General features: G+C 41.6%; 1 protein-coding gene across 1 annotated transcript in view; it reads left to right on the top strand.

The window, feature by feature from the left end:
- Window positions 1-15,190, top strand: part of rnf43 (ring finger protein 43) — a 109,176-nt gene that overhangs the window by 75,804 nt on the left and 18,182 nt on the right. The window contains exon 2 of the mRNA XM_085364317.1: window positions 4,274-4,387. Coding sequence (XP_085220443.1) covers window positions 4,274-4,387 — 114 coding nt within the window. The remainder of the gene's footprint in view (window positions 1-4,273; window positions 4,388-15,190) is intronic.

Below are 15,190 nucleotides of genomic sequence, written 5' to 3' on the forward strand. Positions count from 1 at the left end.
CAAACATTTGCCTTCGTCTGCCGAGAGAAACGAGTCTAATTAGACCTGTCGTGCAAACAAGTATTGAGTATCACTTTGAACAGCAGTTTAGAACATGGTTAACTTTAGAAACAAAAAGCTGTGGTCACAATAATAAAAAAAAAAAACTGGATCACATGCTGACTTTTTTCTCACCCTATCAGCTGGCATTGAAAATGTATTCACCCACTGGGTGTGTGTGTATCTGCATGTTTGCATGTGGCAGAGTTGATTGAATTCTTCCTTGATATTCTCTAACTTGGCAGGCTTTCTAGGCCCTGAGGCAGAGTTCAATTGATTAAACCTTTTACCTTCCTCACTCCTAGTCTCGAGTGATACAACAGAAAAAGCACTTACTGGAGTGTTTGTTTCACTTCCTACTAAACAAGTATGTATTTTGATTGGCCACCAGTTTTTCAGAAGCCCTGTGACCTGCACAGCTGTTAATTGACCGGTAGCTTGATAAGAGGTGCAAGCCTTTTCTGTTTCCCCCTTTTAACGCACACTGACATAACTGCATAGGCCCGGTTCCCTGCTGGCAACAGATGAACTAGAACGCTCGCTTGCTGGTTATTGGCAGATGAAAAAAGAAGATCCGCAGGGCTAAGTGAGGGGAAAAAATATTATTGACTTCTCACTGTAGCTACTATTTATTTTCCCCTTTTTCTTTCCATGTATTTGTTTTTGAGGCTGTTAAATTCATGCCTGGGAATATTTTGGGGGTAGTCTTTGATTGAGCTGGAAAGGAATGCCTTTAATCGTGGCTACAAAGGAACCGAGGGACATGTCCTCGTCAGTTTTGCAACAGATCTAAACAGATGAGGAGGAGGAGGAGGAATGGAGGAGTGAGCATTGTTAACAGTCTGTGGGGAACTGTTTGTGTGCCCTGTGGTTTCTAGTGCCTGTGAAATAGAGGCTCAGTGATTTGGTTTCCCAGGCCCCTTTTTCTCAGGGCCATACAAAAACCAAATGAAGACATTTCAGTCTGTCTTGGTTGCTGTTTATAGTCCAGCAGCGGAGTGTTTCGAAGTGGTAAATGGTACCAATGGTGGCACAGGGAGCGTTCACAGCCATCCGATCATAAGTTGTGTGGGCATATCTAAAATAGAAGATAATGCTTAGTCTTGCCGACTATGCAAATCATAGACACTGTGACCATCGAGGTGGTTGCCCTCAGAGCATCAGAAAGAGGAAACTAAAAGCAGCCACTCCTTATGAGCCTGCTTGGCTCAGCTTTGGGATTATTATCTGCTTTAGTAGTTACGATTGTACACTCCCATGCATCAACATGTTTAATGTCATGGCAAGAGCCAGACACGATCATATAAGCCTTAAGAATCAAATGAGTGTTGTAATTTTACTGTAAAATCAGACTCTGAATGCAGCTCTTCTCGTCATTTCCAAGCAGCCGTTAGCAAAAATGAGCAGAGGTCATGGCATCTGTGAAGTTGTGTCATTAAAGGATTTTTGTTTTTTATTTTCTTTCTTTTTCTTTGTTAAAGGCCAAATTCAACTGTAGGCCTCTAATTTGGGCCTAGTAAATGCAGACTGGTAGAGGCAGCTGGCAGCCCTGCATGCAAGGCTGGCCAAGAGTCCATGCTGTCTTGTTGCCTGCCTTTCTATTGAACAGTGGCTGCCATTAAGGAAACATGCAAGGGTCTGAGAATTCACAACAGGTTCTGTTTGTGAGGTCAAGCAAACCTGTCATCTTCTAGATGCTTTCATTTCAGTACATTTAAAAGTGGATGTTGAGTACCACCACACACTGTTTTGGTTGCCACTGAAGTGCTAATTAGTCATTATATTTGACTAGGAAAATGGAAAGTAGCTGCAGCAAAACATGTGAAACAACACATTCATGGAAATAGAGTATATGAACGAACAGATGAGCTTGAAAGTCAGTATTTGGTATGACCATTTTTATTCCCCAACACAGCCTGAAGGGTCTTAGACAATCTTTCTTGTCATTTCTTTGAGTAGTCTTCAGGAATGGCTCTTGAAGAACATTCAACATCCCATTCATAGTCGCCATAGGATTTTAGGTTATGAGACATAACATAACGATCCAAAGCAGACTTACTATAAGCTACAACGTGATGAAATGATGGTGTGTGCTCCTAAAGGAGTCGCATGTCTGTGTTATATTGGACAATAGGACAAATGTGGAAGAGAGCCAGAGAATAATAGTAATTAATGATTAAATGCAAAGTGCAGTATAAACACAGAGAGAGTGAAAACAGGCAGGTGGAAAAGAAGAAAGAGAGTGCAAAACTTTACTACTCACACACACACACAAATTACAAAATATAATAAAATCTATTATTATACAACACAATAATGAAAAGGATTACATTCAAGAAGGCTGGACGTTGTTCATTGTGGAATCTGGGATTTGCAGTGCATTGTGGGATGAGTAGTTCCTTCTCTGTTAAAATTACAGTCGTTATGCACACAGTCTTGTACCTTAGTCTTTTTGTTTTATTTCCCTTTATTCTTTTTATCCAGATCAAAATCTTTTTATGATTCACCTCATAGCTGGTTGGCTTGGCTTAAAACTTGTGATCCAAGGATTTTGTGAATTATCAGAAGAGAAAATGAATTGGAAATTTACATCTGGAACCGGACCCCTTAAAACAGCGGACAGTGACTATGTTAATGCACTTCTTCTGTCATGTTGTTTGCATCTTAGGCAGACATTTAGCATCAATGCTGGTGTTTCTTATGCCAATGATCACAGCCGATATCTCGATAACATTCTGCATTATTTCATTTTAATCCATTGCGTTGAACAGCCGCTGTGATGAAGGTCCACCCCCTGTGTTTCTCTTTTATCCCACCCTGATTCCCCGATTCTGCTTGCTTTCTTCTTGTCTCTCTCTGTTTCTCTGTTTCACCCTCTGACAGACATGCAACAGCCCTTTGCGGGACATTACGTCATTATGCCAGCTGTTGATGTCACCCTTGGGTCTTTTTAATTTAGGGATTTCCGCTGGGTGAGATGAGGGGGAGCCCCATTACCTCAGCCCACAGCCACATGAAGAGGCCCTCCGTGGCAGAACCAGGCTGGGACGAGCTCATAGCAGGGCTAGGAAAGGACAGGCCAAGACAGGGCTAGGGAGGAACCCCAGGGACCGGGTGCTGCAGAGTGATCTGTGAACTTTAAGGACCTGTACCTGAGGTGTTATCATTCATGTCAGCCAGGCAAATTAGCGATGCTGTTTTCCCGACTGCCGTGCAACTCCCTGTGCCCGTGACAGCATGTCTGTGACTTGCAAGCACTGCTGCGATCCCTTGAGCTCTTAAATGCAGCCTTTCAGCAGCTCAGAATTTCCTTCCTTTCAGAAGGGATCAAATGTTCCACTAAAGATTGACTATCTCTCATTCTTTCAGTCCTCAAGGCTTTAAGTGGGAGTGAATACTGCCATCCATGTCATTGATTTCGTAGGGTGCCAAAGTTTTCCTCTTGATGTCAGCCTGGGTATGGTTTAGGAAGAAACCATTTAATTTAACACATAAAGGCTTCCATAAATTGCAAGTGTTGTTCTCTAGTGGTGTGAAAAAGAGCTTTAGCATTTTTGTGCAGACTGTCTTTTAAAGCATCTTTGTGAAAATTTCTTTTTCTTTTTTGCTTTTGGTTTGAGGTCACACACTTTAGGTTGTCTTTTGGGTAGATATGGAAAAATGTAGATATGATAACACTATGAGTTATTTATCTACTATTTAATTAAAAAAAATTAAATCTAAATATAAGTAGGCCCTTGTAATGCCAAAACCCCCACCAAACTACACCTGAATATATCAGAAAGCTTTGGTGATTCTGTAATAGTTAATGCCTTAAATTGTCTCTACTGCTTCTGCATGCACTCAGTGTGATTGAGTAATTTTGCCTCATTTACATCATTTCTAAAGAAAGTTCAGTAAGTCAGAGGGCCCAGTGGCGCCAGTGTCCGGCAGCCTCGCCTCTGTCAGTGCGCCCCAGGGCAGCTGTGGCTACAATGTAGCTTGCCATCGCCAGTGTGTGAATGTGTGTGTGTGTGAATGGGTGAATGACTGAATGTAGTGTGAAGCGCTTTGGGGTCCTTAGGGACTAGAAAAGTGCTATACAAATGCAGGCCATTTACCATTTAAGTCGTACATCATTCCCAGATTCATTGTTTGTGTACTTTGTGCTCGTGCTTCTGGAGTGTGCATTGTAGCAAGTACTGCAAAGAAAAAATATTGCTAACCCCTTGCTCTCTCTCCTTTTTTTTTGCAGTATCATCCTCTGTCTCTTTGCAACACAAGTGAGGATGAACGACAAGAGAGTGACTTCATCACCATCGTCAAACTGGAGCACAGGGTACATCACTGTCTGCCACTGCCCGACAAGGTATGGATTGCGCACACTGACACACAGGTGGTGTTGAATTTAGCTTTTTGTTTGTTTGTTTGTTTAATGGTCTGAGAAACTCCTCTCTCCGTGACCCCTTTCCTTGTCTCAGACGTGGCAGCAGACAGATCGACCGTACTGCCATTTCGTCTTGCCTCCAGCACCCCTCCCGCTCTCTGACTTTAAAGAGATGATCCTTTATTTGGCAGCAGCCTGATGTTTTGTCCAGTACAGTGATCTTTTTGAGTGAGGGCTTGGACAGGAGGGGGTGGGCTTAGCTCAGCGCTGCTATGTAGCAAGTGGCATCGAGCCCTGGCTTTGGATGTAAGGCTTTCAAGCCCCAGCTGTCACTAGTCAGATCCCAGCCAGCCAACCAGAACCAGACACTGAGTGTTCTCCATTTCTGCTTCTCTCTAATATGAACGCAGCCAGAACTCCATAGAGTCCACCGACAGTGGTTCAGATGTATGTGTAACTTTGACGGAGGTGACCTAAATCTCCCTTCTGTTTAAGCATTCTACCATACACACTGGCTGGCATACCCTGACTTTAAAATAGTGTGATTTAAAACTGTTGCTATTTTTTCCCCCGTTTTTCAAGTGGTGACAAATTAGCAGGCAGGAGTATAGTTAAGCGCCTGCCTTTTTTTAGCTTGTGTTTTCTTTTCCCCTAATTTAAAGCCATGTTTAGGAGCTGCCCGCCGTGGCGACGATGTAGAGACATTCCCACATTCCCCGCTCCTTTCTTCCTCCTCCTGTTTGCTCCTCCGGTGGGAACCAAATCGGAGAAAGAGGGGTGTCATTCCAGGCTGACTGCAGAAAACAGTTCTGATTAAAGCCTTAATGGTAACACTGTGTTGTCCCATAAACAAAACATACTCTCCTCCCTCATGCAAAAGTATCGGGGAACAAAAGGCCGCCGCTTCCGAGTGCTTTCTTCCTCCCTGCAAATCGCCTTTGAGAAGCAAGGGAAAGAGGAAGGAGAGAAGTGTGTGTGTGTGTGCTTTGTTTGGCTTGTCTGGAAAGTATGTATTGCACTAAACTCCACTCCAGCCACCTGCATCCTCGTTTTCATAGCACGATTCAAAGCTTTTGGTCCGGTGGATTTATTGGGGATTCAGCATGCAGCTGCTGAGAAGTTTGCTCTTGGCCTTTTGAAGGGATGAATCAGATATTTGGGGATGTGCGGTGCTGGGTCAGCCATGGTCTCTGGATGGCCTTGTTTACAGCTAAGTCTGAGTGTAAACCCGCCTCGGCGATCTATAGATACTCTGACGGCCGCAGAGGGTTCGGATTGCACTATGCACACTCAGAATAGAGCATAAAGCAAACAAAGTGACGCTCGAAACCCCGAAGGATAGTATTTCATTGTTATTCCTTGTTTTTATTTTGGTTTTCAGGGATTCTTATATCCAACCTTGCAGGGAGATTTCCTTGTTGATTTGCAGCAGTTCGCGCTGCCTCATTCAGTGCATCGAAACAGCTTGGAAAGTTTGTGCTGTGATACTTCCAGCATTGCTGACCATCTCTCAAATACATTCATGAACTTGTATGACGTGAATAAGAACATGTGTGCCTCTACCTCAGTGATTTAAAGTCTATGTTAAAAGTACAATGCTGTAAAAATCAGGGTCATTTTCCCTTGATTGTTACTCAGTGCGAAACAAAAACTGATATTGGGAAACCTTGTATGCTCATTTCCATTATGTCATAGGAGTGTGTGACTGACAGACTAAGTGAACAAAAAAAGCTGATGTTTTACGGGAATATGTACAAAGAGCGACGAGAGAAAGGCAGCAAGGTTCTCTGACGTGGAGGCACTGAAATATAGGAGAGGGTGGTTAGATCCAGAGCTGCACGGGTGGCTGAAGGTGAGTATGAATTTAATCAGTTTAGGCTTACTTGCATGTGGGGGTTAGGGATAGAGTGAGCATCTATCTGAATGGTGGGATGCATGAAAGGTTCCAGATTTCCCAAACTGGTGATTCCAGGAATCCAGGAGTGACTGCAGGCAGGTGAGTCCCATGAGTAGTAGCGTTTTTCCAGGAGTTTCCAAGCAGGCTTGGTGAATGTTAGCAGGTGCAGCCAGCATCCAGTAGATTACACTGCAGGTGAGGTTAATTGAAAGCAAGAAAACTAGTGAGACAAAAACATTAACAGCGAGAGACAAGGAGACCTCATTACTACTGTGAGGTAGCTGATGAATTTTTGGGTTTTCATGAGCTGTATGCCAAAATCATCAATATTAAAACAATAAAAGGCTTGAACTACTTCAGTTGTGTGTAATGAATCTAAAATATATGAAAGTCTAATGTTTATCAGTACATTACAGAAAATAATGCACTTTATCACAATATGCTAATTTTTTGAGAAGGACCTGTATATAAAGAGCCAAGAGCCCCCCACCCCACCCAAAAAAACCCAAAAAACTTCTACATACAGTGACTTCATTATATGAGACTTTGGCCAAGCAGTGTAACAGTACATATACAACATAAAACAAAGAAAGCTAGAACGAGGTCAATTTCATAAATTATTAAGAATGATTAATTATTATGATTTTTTTTTTTAACATTTTAATTGAACATAGAGATGAGGGTTTTATTCTCAACCCTTATACACTGAAATATTTTAACAGCTTCTTGTAGGAGTTTTTCAGCCTGACTTCACCGTCTGCCATGTATTGGTTAAAAAATGTTTCTGTAAAATAAAAATAAACTCTGCAACTCTGTTTCAGAGGGTATTCTTCCAACGAGTCTGCCATGCCACACCAGTATTGTTTCTACAGTAGCCCAGATTGGACAAACCAAATACCTTCTTGAGAGGGTTGTTTTTGAATTTGTGTGAGGGTACTACTGTAGGTTCTCATTTTGCAAGGACAGGATGAGGTGAGAGGTATTAAGTTGGTTGCAGTATGCAACCTCACCACAAGATACCACTAAATCCCACATGCTGCATTTTTAATAGCTGAAAAGGATTTTCAGTGTAGGCAGAGACAGTGTATTAATGATAAATTGAGCTGTTCTGAATCAGTAAGTTCATTAGTAAGTTCGTTATCCCTGCAACACACCTGTTCAACGTGAACCCCACCTCTTGCCCTATGGCAGCTGGGAATGGCTCCAGCCTGCGCCACGACCCCGAATTGGAAAAGTGGAAAAAAATGGATGGATGAACTTTACAAAGTGAACTTAAACATGTTTAATAGAAGTTATAAAAAAGGGGGAAAGCTTTCTCTTTGTACAGTTATGTCCCATCCATCTGTTGCAGCTATTTGCAAATGTCTGAATCAGAACTGTTCACTGCTCCAGTGGTTTTGCATCATTGCAAAATGCGAAACAAGCAGAGGCCACAAGCTCTCTCTTCCTGCATGTTGTGCTATGGTAGAAGCAATCTGTTTGCTGTCTGCTTGTTTCACTTTACACTGAAGCCATGGAAAGGCTCTCAGGCTTAAGTCACAGGGCAACACGTGATTCAGAGAAAAGGCACTGCGGTGGTGCCAGGAGTACTAGACTAAACTCCACACCAAGCTTAATTTACTCTGAATAAATGGTGTAATCTGTGCTTTTTGAAAGTGCGGATATTCTCCCACTCAAACTTCTGTGAAACCCGATGAACACGAAGTGGTTTTGTGAAAACAGCTCTTACAGTGATTGAGTTTGGCCCATGTCTGGACTTGTTGACTCTCATAGAAAGCCTTGCTTATTGATTCTGCTCCTCTCAGATGAAAAGGCTTCTTGGCCTGATTGTTCAGTAATCCTGTTTTCTTTAACTGGGGCTTTTATGTGTGTGTGTGTGTGTGTGTGTGTGTGTGTGTGTGTGTGTGTGTGTGTGTGTGTGTGTGTGTGTGTGTGTGTGTGTGTGTGTGGATGCGTATTACTAGGCCACATGAATTCAAGTATGTTTTTGCAAATTTTATCTGGCACAAACACAATGCCAGTCAGATGGGTCAAGAGTCAGGTGACACTGACTGTGTTTGCCTAATGTAGTGAATCGCCTGGCATCAGTTCGATTATACTGTTTGTGACTGGTGCTCGAAAAATATATGATAGCAACATCGTTCTGTGGATCATTGTGCTTGTCTGTCAGTCTCTCTACTACTTTGGTCTAACTGAAATATGCCAGAGGGCAGCATTAACAATACATTAAATATGTTAATGTTAGGAAGACAACTGGTCTCAAGGGTCTCAAACACGTTGTGAATGGACTGTGCTTATTATTATTGCTTATTAGCATGTTGTGCTAATAAGCAAATGTTGACCTGCTAATATATAAAAATTGGGGTAAACCCATATACTGTAGCTAAAAGATGGACGTAGCCACCACCACAAAATAGTAGAATTTCACTCAGTAAAACCGAAGCACAGACGGACAGTTCGGACAGTTTTAAACCTCAAAGCGGGTCATAAAATTTCCCAGATAGTGCAATTAAAATGCTCCAATGACACCAACCCTATAAAAACAGAGGGGACAGTCAGTGGAGGTGAAGCTAGCGACTGTGTAGTTCTTTTCACCTGTATTGTGAGTTAGAAAGTACTGATCTTGTAATTCCAAGTACCGTATATATTTTTTCTCACTTGGTGGCGTTTAACAAGAGTTAAACTACATGATGTGGATGCAGTTTAAGTGAAGCTTTTGATGGAGACCAAAGGTGGTCAAGCATATCCTTCCAGTGTAATGGGACGAGCCAAAAGAGAGTTCGTTGTTCTCATATCCAGTTTTACTATGGTGCACCTCTGATTTTTCTTAGTATCAGGTGGGAACAGGAGGAATACATTACCATGCATACATACATTAAAATTGGGTGTGCTAGGCTTTTATCCCCTTTAAGTACAATACCGTCCCCGTGATGACTCACTGCCAGTTTGGGAATTCTATAGTGAGCTTTTCTCAGAGGAAACATGTGGGAACTACTGCAACTCAGGTGTACCGACATGAGCATTCACCTTTTTGAATACACTGAAAATGCCATTTTTATTTGTCCTCACAATAATTCATTTAAGTCCGGCAGTGTGTATACTGTATTCACACATGAACGGGAACTAAATGCAGTGCTAAAATGATTCTCTAACTTGAACTCTTTTTATATACAAAAAAACCTCCAAAACATTGCTGACAGTCTGAGTAATTAAATATGTACTTGTTATCTTCAGATTGTGACACAAACCTGATCCTGGAAGTTATCCACCACAAATAAATAAAAACTTTAAAAATAACACTCTTTTGCCTGTGGGGAACAGCGCCTATAAAAATGAACCCTGAACCCTCTCTGTCGCATCATGTTGGTGATCGCAGCAACATGTCTACCTCCAGGCGACAATTAAAGACTTTTTAAGGAGAAGCTGATGTGTGCAGCTGTCGTCCTGGTTACCTCCTGTTTGGAAGGAGGGAAGGAGTTGTAGGAATGGATGGTCCTGAGGGAGAGAAGTTTTAATTGATCTAGGATTTTTCTTTTCTTTTTTTATGAGACTGTGTGAACTGCTTCCAGTGTGTCAGCATAGAGCACGCCCCATGACTTGCAGTAGAGCCGGCGGAATAATAAATCAAAAACAACATGCTTGAAGTGCACAAAACCAAAAAAGGTTTCTGCGGTTATTTTGAAACACCCTGGTGCTTGTTGCACCGAATTTTAAGTGGAAGCACCGTGTATAATTGTGGCTTGATAGTGTGCAAAACTACTGGTGCGAGAAGGCAGCGGATACCTGCAACCTTCGGGTTTCTGTAGAGTCACTGAAGCTGTCAGAGTAGATAGAGAGCTGGCAAGAATCGCTCATGAATAAAGGGGTTTGTGGGATTTTATGGAGGCTTACATTGGTTCGACTTAACCAACTAAAGTAACCAAGAGCAGATGGATTATGGAACAGATGTGCACAGACTGTGGGACCGAGATTGCGGTGCATCATAGGCTGCTGTCTCCTTATTTTCATCCAGGCTTCTGCTCCTCCTGCTATCTATACTAAGTCACCAGGACACCTGGAGCAGTGCTTTCACACCTATCACCAACAATAAAATACAGCCTTTTGATTTGTTATATTTAATAAGAGGTAGATTAGCCACAGAGTCCAAAAGATTTTTTGCTAGCAAGCTCTGCATGTGTTTAGTCTGCTCTAAAGCTATTAACATGTTTAACACGGGGTATATGGAGTTGACTCACTTTTGGAGGCAGCCTAAATTGACATCAGAGAAACTGAAATTTTTGTCACTTTCTGCAGTTGGCTGATCAGGAAAGGTAAATAAAATATGAGAATACATTTTCTCCATGTTTTCGGTGCTTACAGACTTACTAGTAAGTGCTTGTTATATTAAGCTATTTTTCTGTGTTCTGTTCACAGAAAAATAGGATAGAGTATTAAAAAAAATAAAAAATAGAATATTAAAAAAGTTACATTTGGGTCGTGATGACCACTGAAGTTTGGTTTGCTTATGGGACTCAGTTGCCAGCATTAGAACTTCAGTTCTGTTGCTATTGAGGGATTTCATAAAGAATTGGTGACAGTATAATGCCATAAACACTCCTCTTGTGTCCTGAACTTTCAGACCAGGAAGTGTAGTCTCAGTAAAAGAAAGCATTTTGAAAACAAGGGAAACCCACTAATGGAAGAATGAGTTGTGGTTTCTGTCTCCTTGTGTGTTATTCTCTGTAGGGGTCAACGCTGACTTCGGGCGTATATGTTTTTTGAGCAAAGACGTTGGCTGGAAGTGCAGTGGCAGCTGCCTTTATCTGCTTTTACTTTGGCAGCCGAGTCCAACATCTCCAGCTCATCTGAGACAAGTAGAGGAGGAGTAACACAGAGGAACATCTGGAAAAAAGAGGATATTTCAGCTTTTGAGAGTAAATGCAAAAAGCAGCAGGTACACAATGGACATTTTGGCTGGTATGAAATGCGTCATCGTTAGCAGACTTCTGGATTTGCTTTGATTTCTCTCCCATGAAAATTCATTATTTGCCTGTCTGTGCCAGACAGTTGCTCAGTTGCCTTCAAAGGGATAAACTATGACTTTTCTGTTTCCTTCTTCAGCTACTCAAAGCTGGATACCAACTTTTGCAACCTTGGCCATACATTACAAGCCGACTGGCAAGGACTGTGCACCTCTTAAACCTGTTGCATGCAGCTTAAATTTTTGTCTTTTATTCTTTGAAGCACACAAAAACACTGACAGCGTCACATTTTTACTGCTTCCAGTTTGAGATAAACTCTAAATCACAACATAAAAAGTCTGGAAACCACGCGGGGCCAGTTCAAAATCAGTTTTTCAGTTGTCAATGCAAAAGACACAGGGCTGTTTTTTCCTGTTATCCTTAGGGTAATATTCCATCAGCTCATTGTGAGATAGGTTTACAGGGCTTTGATCATTTCATCTTTAACGTGAGTGCTTCAAAAGTAATATAGAATTAGCTTTGGGCTTATCTCCAACAAGACTCACTTTTATCAGGCAGCACAGTGAAAGGGTGGCCTTGTTACTGTGCAGTCTTGCACTGTTAAACATCTCAAATATTTCTCCAGTTTTGACTGTTCGCCTTTTCAGGTACACCACACGCACAAACCCACACTGCACTCTATCCGATTCTTTATTTTTTGAAATGATGGGATTTTTAAAAAGTGACTACGTTCCTGTCTTTGTGACCCAGATGCCTCTGTTTTCTCCTCCCTTTTCCCCATTGCTAAAGTTAGGCCATGTCTTTGTTCACCACATCACTGTGCAGATAAATCAGTAGGAAGTATTTAGTTTTGAGTCCGCTGCCGTCTTTTAGGTCAGTGCACTCATTACTGTGGTCATGATGTAATTTGTACTTTGATAAGCCCGTCTCCAAGGATTTCATTTATTTTGTCTTTGAGACAGATGGTGTTCTGACTGCGTTGCTATTTGCCTGAGCCACAGTCCTCTGTCTCTCGTTCCTTTCATGATAATGCAAATGTTAAACACTCGCAGGGCTTTTAATAAGGCCAAACAATGGGCACCTTTGTCAGGCCGTTCCTTTAATCCACCTACACAAGCAGAATCATGACTCCACTGCCCCCCCTCCTCCAAACTGTGTTAACATCAGCTGCAGTTGGCTTTCTTAGTATGGTGTTGTTTCATCACAGGAAGAAAGGTTTTGTTTGCACCTGCGTACTAACTGCGTCTGTATGAAATGAACTATGTCAGACCATGTGACGTAGACACATTCCAGTTATTGGTTGTGTTAACAATCAAGAATTGGCTAAAATGGACAGGATGTACACAGTTTTTCCATAATAAAACATTTTCAAAGTTTTGGGGGTTTATTGCCATAATATCAAAGTAAATAAGCTATTTGGGAAAGTAAATGCTCAAAAAATGTTATGATATTGTTGATACCAATAATGTTGCAAAGTTGCTGAAGAAAACAGTGTTGTTAGTCAGCTGCAGATGAAGCTGCTAGTTTGCAACTGTCACGGTACAGGGTCGTGTGACCCAGTGTTTGAGTTTTATGTATTTTTTTGTATTCATTTTCAATCTAGTTAAATTCTAGGTTGCTGTTCAGACCTTATTTCTTAGTTATTTCTGTCATCTCCGCCTGTACTCAGTCTCCCTGGTTCCTGCGTCTCCCTGGTTCCTGCGTCTACGTTTCATGTCTATGCGGTTAAGTTCATGTCATGTTTCATGTGGTTATGTTAGGTTCATATCATGTTTTATCTCCATGTCTATGTCTCCGTGTTTCCTGTTTTATTTTGTAAGAGTCTGGTGTTCTTTGTTCATTGTAGTTGGTGTTACTCTCCCCTGTATTGTCATTATGTTTCATTCGAGTCAGCTGTGTTCTCATGTGTCTCCACTTCCCCTGATCACCTCATGTGTCTATTTAAGTCCTTGGTCTTCCTTTGTTCGTTGTCGCATCGTCTGTGTACCTCCCCTCTGGTCAAGTTAAGTGTTTTTCAGGATTCTGTGCAGTTCATGTTTGCCATTTGGTTTATGTTGTTTTTCATGCAGCAGCACGATGAGGTTCCGTGCAGGTCATGTTCATGTCTGTTTCGTCACGCCATTTGGTTCAGTTTCCATGCATCTGCACAGCATTCTGTTCACAGTGATCATAGTTATGCCTTTCAGTCAGGTTAGTGTTTTTCCAGTTTAGGTTTTTGGTTAGTTGCAGTCTCTGTCCCTGTTATGTTTTGTCTACTCCCTTCTGCATCAGCCCAAAATAAAGGCTCGTTTTCAGTTTAAGTTCACTCCCGTCTCCTCACCTGTGTTCGCGCCTGGGTCCACCACACACACTCTCCACACGGTCTGCCCCCGCTGGCCGTGACAGCAACTGGTGTTGTCCTTTTGACAGTAAATTGAACCTGTACACTGTAGGGCTGCTCAATTAATCGAATTTTAATCACGATTACGATCTGGGCTTTCAACGATCATTAAAAATGACTGAGCCGATTATTAGCCCCTCCCTCATTTATCCGCGACACCTTAAAGGCCGGTCCGTGAAAATATTGTCGGGCATAAACCGGTCCGTGGCGCAAAAAAGGTTGGAGACCGCTGATTAAGAGGACCCGAGGGAAGCTCGGAAAGCTAAGCAGAAGTTATTTGGAGAGGAGAGTGACTGCGTTGGTTGAAAAGAGAGGTAAAAAAAACTTCAGTGGTGTTGCACACTATTTTATATTATTTTTTTAAAGTCATTATTCAATACATTGTTATTGTTAACCCTTTAAAGCCGGTCAGAGCAGCACGCTCCGTTTTGTGTAACTATTTTTAAATCCCTGTAGAACCGGAACCGCGTAAGCTAGCGCAATAATTTGTTTTGCATATGAAACCGGAGGAGTTGTACTTACAACTTATGCCATCAGCTTGTCCTCGGTCACGGTTTCCTTCCACATAAAGCTTTGCAAAAATTGCATAAAAAGCGCTTGCAGGAACAAAAACATAATATTCCAGAAACACGCTTTGCCGTTCCGATCAGCTGTTTGTAACACTTCCCACAGTGAAACAGACGTCAGCGCGAACTGTCGCATGTCCGCCATTTCCTGCCCGAAACCGGAAGTGACGTCATTTTCGCGGAAAATGTAGTTTTTTACTTGTAGGCCTTAAAAGCCTATACTGGTCATGTTTGACTTTTCTAAATAGTTTCTGGGATGCTTAGAACTCGAATTGCACATGCTGTTTAAAGTTTTGAGGGATAAACCTCTTAAATTTCTCCAAGTAGAAATATATGTAAAAAACAAAACAAAAACGATTTTCAATTTTTTTGTGGTTTATTGCACTTTTTTGCAATTAATGTAGTTACTATGGACTTAATGCATACATATTATTAAAATATGGGCTATAACAGTTGTATAGCAACTTGAAATGCTCCCACAAATGGCACTACAACATGTAAAAAAATAATATGAGCTCTGGCGGACTTGGTTCTATGGTCGGTCTTAAAGGGTTAAATAAATATCGTCAAATAATCGAGATCTCAATTTCAGTAAAAATAATCGTGATTATCATTTTTGCCATAATCGAGCAGCTCTAGTAGACTGTATATAAAAGATGGAGCTACTGTGACTTAATTGGTTGAATTTCACTAATCAAAACCTGAGCATAAACGTCTTGGAAGGTCTGTGCTTCAAATTTTCTACCTATAGGGTTGATATAAAGGTAGAAAGTATGCATAGAGGCCATTTAAAGATTTGTAGTTTTTGGGACTTACTGGCGCTTTGTTTAGTCACACATGGTGCAGTTTGGGTGAAGCGCACACTGCCAGACAACGATTTATGTTGTATTTAGATGCCAACTGGTTAGTCATGTGCACTAGCTAGTTTTTTGGGATACAAGTGAGCACCATTAACACTTGAAAATGAAAACTCTGCATCAT

The sequence above is a fragment of the Diplotaxodon limnothrissa genome, linkage group LG10, assembly GCF_057381915.1.
Source record: "Diplotaxodon limnothrissa isolate DT_005_m linkage group LG10, D_limnothrissa_male_GT1.1, whole genome shotgun sequence".
NCBI lineage: Eukaryota > Metazoa > Chordata > Actinopteri > Cichliformes > Cichlidae > Diplotaxodon > Diplotaxodon limnothrissa.